Source organism: Cydia strobilella, chromosome 7 (genome assembly GCF_947568885.1).
Source record: "Cydia strobilella chromosome 7, ilCydStro3.1, whole genome shotgun sequence".
NCBI lineage: Eukaryota > Metazoa > Arthropoda > Insecta > Lepidoptera > Tortricidae > Cydia > Cydia strobilella.
Genome location: NC_086047.1, coordinates 7,909,998 through 7,923,842, shown reverse-complemented (window position 1 = coordinate 7,923,842; position 13,845 = coordinate 7,909,998). Strand labels below are relative to the sequence as shown.

General features: G+C 35.8%; 5 protein-coding genes across 8 annotated transcripts in view; 3 read left to right on the top strand and 2 right to left on the bottom strand.

The window, feature by feature from the left end:
- LOC134743119 (cuticle protein 7-like) overlaps positions 1-1,595 on the bottom strand; it is a 44,197-nt gene extending 42,602 nt beyond the window's left edge. Inside the window, exons 1-4 of one of the 4 annotated variants that reach the window (XM_063676456.1) lie at positions 1,428-1,593; positions 1,272-1,349; positions 1,107-1,184; positions 369-794 (exon numbers count right to left, since the gene is read on the bottom strand). In XM_063676456.1, the coding sequence (XP_063532526.1) occupies positions 369-794; positions 1,107-1,184; positions 1,272-1,304 (537 nt within the window). In that variant the 5' untranslated portion in view covers positions 1,305-1,349; positions 1,428-1,593. Of the gene's footprint in view, positions 1-368; positions 795-1,106; positions 1,185-1,271; positions 1,350-1,427 lie in introns of all 4 variants that reach the window. The other 3 variants (XM_063676457.1, XM_063676458.1, XM_063676459.1) reach the window with 3 other exon arrangements.
- LOC134743136 (adult-specific cuticular protein ACP-20-like) overlaps positions 1-13,845 on the top strand; it is a 294,612-nt gene that overhangs the window by 48,153 nt on the left and 232,614 nt on the right. The window lies entirely within an intron of this gene.
- On the top strand, positions 1,769-3,287 carry LOC134743045 (chromatin modification-related protein MEAF6). Its single transcript, XM_063676321.1, has 4 exons — positions 1,769-2,060; positions 2,193-2,396; positions 2,483-2,519; positions 2,604-3,287. Exons 1-4 carry the CDS (start codon positions 1,914-1,916, stop codon positions 3,038-3,040), a joined length of 825 nt encoding a protein of 274 aa, XP_063532391.1. The 5' UTR covers positions 1,769-1,913; the 3' UTR covers positions 3,041-3,287.
- On the bottom strand, positions 3,276-5,786 carry LOC134743044 (osteopetrosis-associated transmembrane protein 1). The gene is made up of 5 exons (XM_063676320.1): positions 5,472-5,786; positions 4,976-5,289; positions 4,444-4,679; positions 3,815-3,986; positions 3,276-3,481 (listed from the first exon to the last, which is right to left on the bottom strand). The coding sequence occupies exons 1-5, from the start codon at positions 5,540-5,542 to the stop codon at positions 3,429-3,431; spliced, it is 846 nt and encodes a 281-aa protein (XP_063532390.1). The 5' UTR covers positions 5,543-5,786; the 3' UTR covers positions 3,276-3,428.
- Positions 6,631-12,374, top strand: LOC134743042 (gonadal protein gdl). The gene is made up of 4 exons (XM_063676319.1): positions 6,631-6,885; positions 6,977-7,137; positions 7,477-7,610; positions 12,155-12,374. The coding sequence occupies exons 1-4, from the start codon at positions 6,794-6,796 to the stop codon at positions 12,287-12,289; spliced, it is 522 nt and encodes a 173-aa protein (XP_063532389.1). The 5' UTR covers positions 6,631-6,793; the 3' UTR covers positions 12,290-12,374.

Sequence of the window (13,845 nt, the reverse complement as noted above, 5' to 3'; positions counted from 1 at the left end):
CATGTTCTTTCACTGATATGCTTTAAAATTGTTAAATAACAAACGAAACCGTCAACGCCATCTATATGACTGTAGGCCAAAGCTAGTAGCGCCCTCTGAGCGAGAATCAAATTTTCTTGATTTTCGAGGCACGTTTTTTCCTTAGACTGTATCCATCTATTACGGAGTTATATCTATCTTTGAGTGTACTAAGCCAAGCACTTATAATGGTCAAACATATGAAAGTGAATGGGTTTTGAAATGCAGCTGATAAATGACATACATATGACACGGGATAGTAAGGAAAAATGGACCAAAATTTTTAGTTTCCGCAATAAAGGTTATTATGATAATTATTATGAAGAACAAAAATATTTAAAAATACTTACAATAAAATTATGCCATAGAAGTTCTCGTGTCCATGACAAATCAGTCAGATCCTCTCTTGTGAGCTTATCCGCCGTCAACTCCAAACCCAAAATAAAATCTACGAGCACTGGATATTTGCCACTTCTTATAAACCTTAGAAAATTTAAAATGTCTCCAAGTAACTGAAATGTTTCTAACTGCTGTACAAAATTCTGTACTTTAGTATTAGAAGTCCAACTATATATAGCTCTATCTTTTAAATATTTTAATGCAATTGTGTACCCATAATACCAGTAAAGTTTGGACTTGGAGAAGTTATTTGTGTTATATTTCAACGAAAGCATTTTTTGTCCGAAAGTGCATTTGTTGTCATAGACTGAATATTTGAATATCCATGTTCGGAGAAGTAGTTCTAATTCAGGTAGTACTGGCTGCAGAATACCTGGCTGAAATCATTATATTAATTTACTATCATTGAACTATTATAACTAACGTATAGAACCGGCAAAGAGAACCAGTATTTTGCGCCATGAGTTGCTGCCGATTTGGCATCAAACCATAGAAGCAGAGCGTGAATCTTGCGACCTAAACGTGTAAGCGCTATGAATTTTACAGCGCTTACGCGCTTTTTGGTCGCGTGGTGCAGGTTGTGATTGCGACAATTTCATTGTTTGGTATGTTGTCTACAGTAATAATAACTCAATGTTTACTACAGTGAAATTCAGTTCTAATTTAACAAAATATATGATTAAACAAACCTCTAAATATTTTGTAGCATTAAATAATTGTTGTTTAAGCAGCTCTTCCAGCTGCTCATCTAACTCGCCCGCGTCCAACTAGAATGTAAACAATAAAATACACTTTTTGCACTAAAGAATAAACATATTGTTTAAGAATATTATTGTCAATATGGTTTTGTATACCTGTGTCACACGGGGAATGTAACTTATAGCCATTTCTTAAGTGTCGAATCTATCATATCTGCCTTGAAATTTGTTTGCCTGAAAGATAAGATGTTATATACTTAAACTACAATCCTACTTTGATGAATATGAGACGAAAATATACACCAAACTTACAAAGTTCATAGAATATTATATGATGGACAAGTATAGTTCATTTAAATTATTAGTTAAGTATTTCATTCATATTAGTAAAAACATACAAATGATACAATAAATCAGGCACAAACTTTATCACATTTCAATTTCATTTTCAATATTTTCATCTGCTCGTGCTCGCCTCTACCCTACTGTCAGTGGTGATAGTGGTGTCAAAACTGCACTGTTCGGCACAACCATTAAAACACTACTAGTATGCAACACTCAACAGCACTAAACTATTGCTCAAATAGAAAAAAAACATTCGTTCTAATCATTCTTCAGTTCGTTCACCCATTGGTTGTCTTGTCTTTTCTTATCTGTCAAAAGTGAAAGCGAGTGCTTCTTGGAAATGGATATTGTGTGCCTATTTTATCGTTTTATGTTGTGATATAAAGTTTTGCTGTATTAATTTGATCACTGTTTTTGATATTATGAGCAAGTAAATAATCACCAAATAACGATATGGTTGTGTCACCGCAAAGCCCTGTTGATGAAACCCAAAGTGTACGCGCTGCTAAAATCAATATGGCGTCAAAACAAAGTTCTGCGTCTGTTGCTGACACAAGAGCAGAACTTGCTGATTTAGTAAAGAGAAAGGCTGAAGTGGCTGTTAGTATACACAAATATTCTAAAAAATGTATTTGGAATGTCTTACAATATTACCTCCTATAAATGACACCACATTCACACATCATGAACATAAACATACAGAGATGTTTCTATAAATTTATTGCTTTTTAGGAGACACTGGCTAACTTGGAACGGCAAATATATGCCTTTGAAGGATCCTACCTAGAAGACACGCAACTCTATGGCAACATAATCCGTGGCTGGGACCGATACCTGACTACAAACAAGAGCACCAATTCAAAAGCAGACAAGCGCAATCGGAAATTCAAAGAAGCTGAACGACTGTTTTCTAAGTCTTCCATTACGTCTATGGCAGTAAGTTCCTCTCTAAATCTACTAGTAGTTTAAAACACTTAATAATAGTTATAATATTTCATTTATTGACTTCAAATTTTTTGCAGGCTGTTAGTGGACTTGTTGATCCAGCGGAAGCAAAGAGTAAGTATATTAATATTTATGATGTCGCAACTAAACACCATTATCAAGATAATACTTAATGATTTTGTTACCATTTCTTTACAGATGAAAGGCATAGTGAAACGGAGTCTCAAACAAATGAGGATTCATCAGACACACAAATCAGCTCCAACTTGAACATTGGCAGTTTGAACCACACAACAATTCATGGTTCTACAGAAAGCATTGCCTCTAAGCCTTCTGGCAAACAACATACTAATGGCATAGAAAAGGTCATCAGCCATTCTCAAACTAAACAAAATGCTACCCAGAAAATAGCTGTCTCTTCTGGGATGCTGCAAAAAGCATTTGGCAGTGACAGCAAAATGCTGTCTGCTGTTGGTCTAGACAGCAGACCTGGTACCCCTAAAGACAAAGATTCAAGTATGAACATGATGAACAAGGGAGACACAACACCAAACTCATTAAAACATAAACTAAATAATAGTAATAGTAGCAGTAGTGTGAAGAAGAATAATAACAAGAAAGCGAGACACAGATAAAACTTTTTAGATGAGTTTTAAAATGCAATAATATTACAATGTACAACTACAACTCTATGAATGATGTGCCTAAGGACAATCTATTATTCCGGCATGGCTAGGACAACTGGTCATGTTATCATGCAACAAATTTTTCATCGCAAATATCCAATACAGCATGAAGAAAACAAGTCTTGCTGTGAAGTCACTGCCAATTGTGATAGCCTTTCTGGAATGCAACAATAAAATACAGATGTTAACAAAATAATGTCTTTTATTTCTGATTTCTTTGGCATTATTTTACAAAATATGTTTGTCCCTTATTTATAATTACTTTTAACACTCATTGCCTAGTTTACCGACTGCTATACAAAAGAAGCCACCTAGCAAGTTGTTTGCAGTGAAAGTGTTAATTAATCCTCCCAGTACTGGACCTCATGAATGTCTGCTTGAATCTGGATTCTGGAATTAAGAGTTATCAACAAATTAAATGGATGAAGTAAAATTAATCCATTATTTACCTACACAAAAATAAAGATGTTATTCTAAAGCCTTTCCTAAACAGAAATCAGTTTGTACAGTTAACTATACCAAAGATACATTTCTTTGACCATACTGATTATACAATTACATATGTTAAACTTATAATTGTTAAGACTGCAGGGATCTTCAATAAAAATAGCAGTCGTGACAACTTCATGTTTAAGTTGAATATATATAGAATATGGAGCAGATCTGCTCCTAAGCATACGAAAGGTTAAATATATGAACTATTCTCTGTATAACCATACTTACGTTTCAAAACATTAGGCAAATCTCTTATTGGCCCACAATATCTCATAGCTAAATAGAAGAGTACTGGCAGAGCTGATATAATAGCAGAACAGCACAAGAATACTATTTCTGGAGCCCTTCTTAACTTGCAGCAGTCCAGGTTTTTACTCCATACTGACCTTGTGGTGTTCATCTAAAAAAAATATAATTCTAAAAAACCGGTTTACAATGAAGTATAATTATGTCTTAAGTATCACATTTGGAAGCTTATGAACAAGCATAAATTGAATACTGATATATAATACCAGGGATCTCCACCTGTAGAAATAGAAAGTAAGTTGGAGTGCCCATGACAGCATCAGCAGCCATTAAGGCTTGGCCCCCAAGAACTTATTAAGCATGATGACCTTTAAAAAAAACCAAGAGTCCTGTATCAACCGGTTAGGTGCGGACGGCACAACAGGCGTGTCATCAATGTTTTTAACGTATGGCGTATGACACAAAAGGTGTGCCATCATATTCTATGGCGTAAGGCACGCCTGTCGTGTCATTGAGACAATTGTTCACCCACCACAGCCAAGTTTTTGAAAATAGAACACACAACAAATCGGTTAAACAGTTGTATTATACATTAAATAGAGATAACTCACCAAGTCCACGACATCCATACAAACACTATCAACACCAATGCCATCAGTGCTCAGTGACTTGTAGAACTCATCCAGTTCAACATACAGTTGCATACAGTTCTCACACACCTTGTCTGTTTTATTACCATATTTATGTACGTTATCAACAATACAAACCATAGTTTCATTGTGTAATTTGTCGAACTTTTTTGTATTATTGGATGTTGTAGGGATACTTCCATCCCACTCAAAACAATCTGAAATATATAATCAGTTTAAGCAAAGTGCAGTTTATACTCTACAGTTCACCATAAAAAAAAAAAATAGAGATGACGGGTTTTGTATACCTCTGGGGAATTAGTTTCCGATTTGCCAGATTCTTGTTTTACCAGATTTACTTTAGTATGTCACAAATAAACAAAAATTTTACAAAACAAGAATCTGGCGAATCGGGAACTAACTAATCCTCTGGGCCCTGTTGTACCTAAAATATCCACCCAAAAAAAATCTCTATGTGAATAATAATAAATGCTTCACAATATGTGATACTTACTGTTACAATTTCCTTTATCCCAAACAGATGCTATGTGAGTCTGAAACTCAAGCACCGCATCTAATGTATCCTGAGATATAAATAAAGATTTGCAAGTTGTGCCATTATCCTCTGCACTCAAAAACTCATTGAAATCCAATACAAAATTAACATATTCATTGACACACTTCTCACAGAGCCGTACAGGCCTGGCATAAATAATGGAGCACATTGTCAAGTTGGAAGCCGAATGAGCGAATGCTTTCAGCAGTTCTGTACATTTGACTGAGTCATTAGATAACCCACCACCACCTGCATTTCTGTAGAGTAATGACCTAAAAAGATAATGCAAATCGTTGAATAATAAGTTCTATTAACTGCTAATTACAGTAGGTACATATACATTGTTTACTAGTTTTAAACCGAATGGTTGGTCAGAAAGTACCTATGAAGAAAGAAAAATGTTCAGTTTAATTCAGGATATGTATTAATCAGCAGCAAAACAAGTACTACTTACAATGGCACATCAGCTGTAAATAATTGGAAGTTCAAGATGAAGACAACGCAGATAAAGCCATTTCGGTACATTTTGGTTGTTATTCCTGAGTGAACTCGAGATAAAACTATTGAACTATGTTCTTATTCAGCAATGAAAATCCATATAACACATTAAAAACTTGATTACAATTGCACACCAACAGATTTTGCTAATGAAATAATGTAAGTATTCTTCCGAGTTTTAAGCTTTTTTTCAACTTTTGGGATTAACACAACACAAAGGGTTAGCGATTAAAATTTCTCGTTCGAAGTCTTGAGTCTGTTTTGATATGGTTTTGATTTGATTGTCACGTCATTGTCAAATTTATCCCGTCAATGTCAGAGATAGAGCGCCCATACCACAGAATGACTAATAGTACTCATAAGGCCTCTCCACACTCGTGTGCGAATCGCGGCGCGAACGCGAGTGTGGAGTCTAGTTCGCTAATCAGCGAAATCGGAGCGAGGGAAGCGAGTGTGGAGGGAGCTATACATCTCAAAGGGTCCTCCACACTCATGCGCGAACGCGAATGTGGAGCCTATCAGCCTAGTCGCTTCGCGCCGCGATTCGCGCATGAGTGTGGAGTGCCCTAAATGCAAAGACCACAAGCATGGAGACTATATAAAGGAGCCAAATCTCTATGTATGAAGTGTCCATCAAAAAACAGTAATTAGGCGGCGCCACTATACACCGAAATAGTACCGAAAACAACCTACGTAATTTGGTCGGGTTATTTGTTGCCTTATATGGTTCATGTTATACCATTACTCATGTCCCAGAGCCTAACAAGCGCCACTGGAGAGATAAGAAACTATTATTTAAAGCTGAAAGCGATCACTTTTGCAACAATTCTGCCATAAGAGATTGGCATCCTTTCTATACCATCCATAACCACAAGAATGAGACAAATATGGGGCATTTTCTATGAAAAGGGACCTTATTGTCGATGGCGCTTACGCCGCACAGCGTCGCGCGGCATTGTATTTATTGGTATTTATATACTTCTCTTTCCCATTATTTGCTCATGCCATTTGAGATCTTTTCTAAAACGTTAAGAATATAAGCTTTCATTTCGTGTTTTGACAATTGTTAACTTCATTATTTCCTCATTCATTCATTTTGTTGTGTTGTAAATGTTGTAAATTGTAATGTGAAACTTTGGGTACTTGCTTTGAGGATTTCGTGTTTCTCAGTTTCTCTTCTCCTTCTCAATGTCGTTGAATAAGATTAGCAGTAATAGTAGGATATAGTAATTTTATATTTACTCTGAAAGTTACATTTACCTACTTTAATGGAAAACAATGGAATTTGTTGAACAGACACCAGAAGTCTTGCAAAGAAAACTGTATTTTTTATTGGAACAATTACAGGATATGGCCAGGGAGCTCCCACCGTAAGGATCTGTGTTCCAGCTCGATTCAAGCCACTATGATACTTATATGATAGCAACAATAACTTCATGATAACCTCAATCCTTCTTTCAGCAAGTACCAGATGAGAGTGCCCATTGAGCTTCTCTCTGGGCTAGCTAACTGTCTTTTGAACGACACTGTTTTTGAAATAGTCAAAGGCTTAATGGAAATACAACATGTAACTGAAAAACATTTGTTCCAGCAAAGGTTGCAAATAATAAGCAGACATACATGTAAGATGTGTTCTTATGTTTATAGTTTTACAAGTATTTGTGTTATTGAAGATTTCATTGAATGTACAGTCAGCATCAAATATATAGTGGCAGCCAAAAATATCATTACACCTTTGTTACAATAAAAATAATTAAGCATGTGTACCAATACACACCTGCAAATATTGAGCCACTTTGGTTGTCACTTCATCCATTTGATACTGTCTGTACAAAACAAATAATTTGCACGTGTATTAGTCAAGTCTACATAAAGTTTATCCAGCTTTAAGTTCTTTTGAGTGAAGATTTATTACTTACAAAAATAACCTCCAGAAACTATAATATTACCACTTGTTTCAGTGGAAATTCAAAATATGGTCAATAGTACTCCAAATCAAGAAGAATTAGAATTGCAGAAGGCAATATTATTCACAAAACACAAAGAAGAAATTAAACAAACAGATATGAAACTTGTAATCCAGTTGGATCAAAAAGTAAGTTGCTAAGCAAGCATACACAATTTAAAATATTTATTTATTTATTTATTTATGTTAAGGAGAACCAACAGCTATACACTTACAATAAACAACAAGATTAAAACAGGAAGCCAATTACAGGAACTCACAGGTAGTAACAAAATATTCAATTTTAAACTAATGCTAACACTTACGCACACACACATGCGTACAAAAAAGAGAGAAAAAATAACATAAAATAAAAAACATACCAAATTGAAAATTAATGGCGATGGAAGCCTTACAATAATCCTAAGTTTTGAACACTTAGTTCATTAGCCCCTCTAGGGGCTTCTACTTATAGGTATACTTATTCAATAACAACAGAGGTCACATAGTTCCAGATAAAAAACACTCTAAAGTAAAATTGATCAGATTCAAATGAAGAATACATATTTAGTGACAAGGCGCCAATACACTAAGTTGATAAATTCCATGCATTTCATCGCGTAATGAAAACGAAACAAAAAAAAAAAAAAAAAGAAAAAAAGATTACATCTACGAGTAACATTACATTAATAGAAATGTCGCTCACATAAAACACCGCTCAACCAAACTATGCCTCACATTAGGAACTTTACAGTTGAATATATCGATATCAAGTTCTTTCGATAGCTCATTTAGCCTTCGACTCGCGCGAACCAGGAAGCTATTCTGTCTATATTTGGAGGATGCAGTCTTAACAGATATTGGGGGATGGTACCTTTTAGAGCGATAGGGGGTAATAAAAGAAAGTTTACTAAGTAGCTCGGAACAGTCAGTTACACCACTGGTGATGTTCAGGAGAAAGGTAATATCAGATATGTCACGTCTTTTTTGCAATGGGACTAGATGGTGTTTCTTACAAATACTTAAATAATTAGATGAGCTATAGGGATATTTCAGTTTAAAGCATAAATATTTTATAAATTTTTTTTGAACGCGTTCGATTCGGTCAACGTAAGTATTATAGCAGGGGTTCCAGACCTGTGACGCGTACTCCAGTTTACTCCGCACATATGCGCAATAAAGCACTTTCAGGGTTTTAGCTTGGGTGAAGTATATAGAATTTCTCATTATAAAGCCTAGCGCTTTTAGTGCTCCACTAATAATACTATCTATGTGCTTGTCAAATATAAGTTTAGAATCGTGAATAATACCCAAATCCTTCATATAAGTTACTTTCTCAAGCGGGTGACCCTTTATTGTATATGATGTGGAGGTTACATTGCGTTGACGGGAAAATGTAATTGAAAAGCACTTTGAGGGATTAAGCTCTAACTTATTCACTTCACAGTACTCATCGAGACGTTCAAGATCGGACTGCAATAATATTGAGTCATGGTTGCATTTTATCTCGTTAATGATCTTCATGTCATCTGCAAAGCAGAGAAGTTTAGAGTGCAAAAAACACTTGCCTATATCGTTAACAAAAATGTTGAATAATAACGGACCGAGCAGTGACCCTTGCGGGACGCCGCTTGGGACTGATACCCATCCAGATATATAGTTGTTGACCACGACAGCCTGAGACCTATTATTGATATAAGAGGAGAACCACCTCAGTAAATCCCCATGTATTCCCATGTCATATAACTTTGATATAAGCAACCTATGATCAATTCTATCGAAACACTTGCTGTAGTCAGTATATATGACGTCAACCTGAAGCCCACTATCCATAGCTTCAGTGACATAATCATTAAGTAAAACAAGATTGGATACAGTTGACCTTCGTTGCAAAAAACCGTGCTGATAATCACTAAAAGAAAGTTTAAAAGTATCGTATACTTGTTGAAACACAATTTTTTCTAGCACTTTTGAAAGTATACATAATTTCGATATTGGTCTATAGTTAGTTATTTCCGTCTTCGGACCCTTTTTGTGAACGGGGGTGATAAAAGCCGACTTCCATATTGAGGGAATTGAGCACTCGGCGAATGAACGCCGAAAGAGTAAAACAATGGGACACACCAAGCTCTTAGCACAGTTAATTAGGAACTGGGCAGGTAGCTCATCAGGACCCGCTGATTTAGAAGGATCTAATTTTAGTAGTATATTAGAGACAACGTCCGGATTAATTTCAATGCTATTTAAACTAGCCACTGAGTCATACCTGGGATAGGGTGAATGATCGGTATTATTATTATTTGAGGCTCTGAAGGTGGTAGAAAAATAATCTGAGAAAGCATTGCAAATATCTAAGCCTGAATTAAATATTCTGTTTCCATACTTAAGGCTGCTGGGTAAACTCTGAGAGGATGAACGAGACTTCACAAAAGACCAAAATTGTTTAGGGTTAGTGGCAATATTATTTTCTACCCGGTGTATATACGAAGTAAAGCATGTATCTTCTAATTTACGTACTCTTTCCCTAAGAACGTTATATGAAATTAAGTCTGATAGATTCTTGTATATTTTATATTTCCTGAAATATTTGTATTTTTCTTTAATTACTTTCTTCAAGGAAACGGAATACCATACCGGATAGTTATCCTTTTTAATTATTTTACTGGGTATAAATTTATCCCTAAGTTTCTTAAAAGTTACGTAAAAGAAATCCAAAGCCTGGTCTAAAGTACGGTCGGAAAACTCAGTCTCCCAATTGATGGTAGCTAGCTCGTTATTAATAGACGTGTAGTCACCTTTGTTGTAAAAATATTTAACCCGAGGGGCTGTATGAAGCGGGAGGACAGTGGTTAACTTAATTCGAATAGTTAAGGGGTCATGATACGGGTCAATAGGAACTAGGGGTACATCACAACTACTAACGCGTACAAAATCATTAGATAATACTAAGTCCAGTAACTTACCGAACCGGTTTAAAATACCGTTATATTGATTTAGATTCAGAGTATGAATTTCATCGATTAGGCTACATTCATCATTACTAGCATAGGAAGACGGAACCATCACCGAGTCTCGACCTATCCACCGGATACCGCTCATATTAAAATCACCAATTATTATAAACTTGTCATCTGGACGATGTAACATCAACTCACTTAATTTATTTAAGAAGTTAGCTAATTGTTGTGAAAATGAGTTACCATTATTTTGATTACACAAATATAGTACGCACAAATGAACTTTTACTAACCTATTGGAGGTGTCCTTAAGCGAAAGTGTAACCCACAAATCCTCAGCAGACGACTGGAACGTCGGCTGCGGGGTCACAGGTAGTTCCCGACGGGTGGCGATGAGCACACCGCCCCCGCGGCTTTGACCGGTCAGGGCGAGATCCCGGTCCCGCCGCCAGACCACATACCGGTCGTCGAACAATTCCGAGTCCAACACACCGTCCACCAGCCACGTCTCCGTTAGAATTATTATGTCAAAAGATGCCGTACTAAGATTACGGTAAAATGTAAAAGTTTTAGACCTCAACCCCCTAACGTTCTGATAATAAATACAAGGATGTTTATCTATTACTGAACTACCCATTTGAGATTAATTTAATGACTAAAATTGAGTAAAAATAGAAGTAAATATAATACTGCATCACCCAACATTGACAAAACAACGGTATTCTCATTATGAAAAAAATAATAGATGCTTGCGAGTCAATCATACAGTTATAATAAGCCATAAGGACGTTATAATAAGCGCGAAAGAATAAATGATTAAAGGCAATATTCAATGAATATAAAGAAAAGAGGTAGGTAGTGAACAGTGAGCGAGGCGTAAACAAGAGGTAGCAAATGCAGATGGCGATAAGACCGAGCGCAAAACAAAAGACTGCCCAGGTGGGCCGGTCAGTGATCGTCAAACTTGGGCAAGTTCGCTTAATGTTAATATTAAACAATAATAACAAAAGCAAAAACGTCAAGCAAGTGACATAATTAGACGATAAATTGAAAATACACCAATTTAAAGCAATTTGTTTAAATCTCGTTCGGTATTAATTAATATGAACTAGAGATAGCAATAAAACAGGTAGCAGCATACAACTACAGTGTAAACCGCATAAAAACGTCACTTGATATAATGTTTCACTTCCTATAAGTGTAAGGCCTTGAGTGGACGCTCGAAGCAGAGCGTTCAGCAGGGCGTGCAGTGTGGCATCTAAGGGGTTTGAGCAGTGTGTATGGAGGCCGCTCGCATTTGTTTAACATGCGCGCCGTGCGCTCCGCTCCACTGCACCCCCAACTCGAGCGTCCACTCAGGCCTTACACTAACATCAACATTTTTGGCTCTAGTTGGTTTAATTTAATATTTACTTCTCTCTGTTTAACATTCTCTTTAACATCCAAAAGTGTCTGGTCCCTTGAGTGTTGCTATATAGAGTTTATACTGTACTTTGAAAATATTATCAATAACACTACTCCACTTCTGTATTGACCATATATATTTCCAACTATGCCAACATCACTATCTATATGGCTTACATATGCCATATTGTCAGCTAGTTGCAGACCTCTCATCTCTTTTAAAAGGAGTTAAGAGGATTGCAACTAGGTATCGTTGGCTAAAGAGCAAATCCCTTGTCCTTAAAAGTAAAGTGCTTTTAGTCACAATTTTTTTAAATGTTAATCATTTTGCAGGTGAGCGATCAACAAGTGACACTGGAAAAAGCTGGAGTGCCGGGGTTTTTTGTCACAAATAAACCTATTGAAGTTAAAGTGCAAATGTATCTCCTAGATTTCATATTGAGGCTAAGCAAAATGGACATTCCTTGACAATTGTGTTTTTCAATATGGATAAATATTTTTTTATGTGTACCTAACATAAATAGAGATGTGACCCATTAAATTTTATAACATATTTTAGTTTATTGGATTGAGAATGATAATTATCATAGCATATCTAACCCATATATGCCCAAAACTTGTTTTAGCTCTGAACTCAGGCTCATTCCCTGCAAATTTTAATGAGTAGGAGCGATTCCTATTCAGTGGGTCGTTTACGACAATGGGGTTATATGGGCTAAAATATGAAGAAAAGGTTTGATTTTATTTTTTTATGATAAAATTAGGAATCAAATTGTAAGTTAATATTATCAATGAAAATTATATTGAGCGCCTCAACTGCCCGCTCATTAGTTACTGGGCAGAAGTACTCATTGGGAGGTCTAAGTAGATATAGGTTACTAACATAGTGTTAAGGCTAAAATGTTACTAACCAAATATGGATCGCTCCTGGTCTGAAATAAAGATATTTTTTTAATATTACATTACAAATTGAATATACTTTAATGCAATACTTTACAATCTTCTTCTTCTTCTTCCTTGCTCCATCCCACTTCAGGTGGGGTCGGCTCTCCTAATTATTTTGCGCCACGAGATTCTGTCGAGGGTTGTCGGATCGGGTAAATTGTTCCTCTTAAGTAATTGGGTCATGCTGGTCCACCATGTTGACGGCGGGCGTTCCTGGCCTCTCTTTTTCTCCGGCAGGTTCAGAGCTTTTTTGGCAACGTACTCTTCGCCCCTTCGCATCACGTGTCCGTACCACCTGAGTCGGTTCTCTGTGAGTTTTTCAGGTATAGGGGCTACCTTGAAGCTGCCACGAATGTACTCGTTTCTGACTTTATCAATACTTTACAATAAAAAGAGGAATTTATTTTTTTCCCATACCATAACATATTCAAGCACACTGTAGGAAAGTACAACTTTGACTCTCATTTCTGACTCTTTATTTATTGATTTGATGCACTGGGACTCGAACATGAATTTGATCATCAATAAAAGTTGTATATTGACTTTATAATATAATAATCTAGTTAGAGTCTGTGCGGAAAGAGAAGAGTCTTGGAATGTAGGGGAGCGCATACATTCTACGACTCTTCTCTTTCCGCACAGACTCTAATATGTATTATGTTAAACACTTCCTAAACTCCTTCAGAAGCTTAAATGTTTTGTTAGGTATGTTGGATAATTTGTAAAAAGTAATAAAATACTTTAATAAGTGTTAGTGTACATTTTTAAATTTAACTCCACATGCACCCCATGACCCCAGAGACGCACATAACAAGAACATTCTTCGTTCAACCAACTTTTTTGATACTTTTTTTTTCACCACGGCAGCTGGTAGGCTCGATTTTTATGTGAGGCAAATTAGTCAAATGCTAATTTTAAGTTGTGTTCTTATGTTTGATGGTAGAATTGACTTTTAAATGATCATCATCATCATCATCATAATAATATATTTTTTTAATCGATTTGCTTTGATTTTGTTTGATATTTTTCAGTTAGTATTTTTCTTGTTTTGGTGTGGTAAAAAATGTTGTTTTACTCGG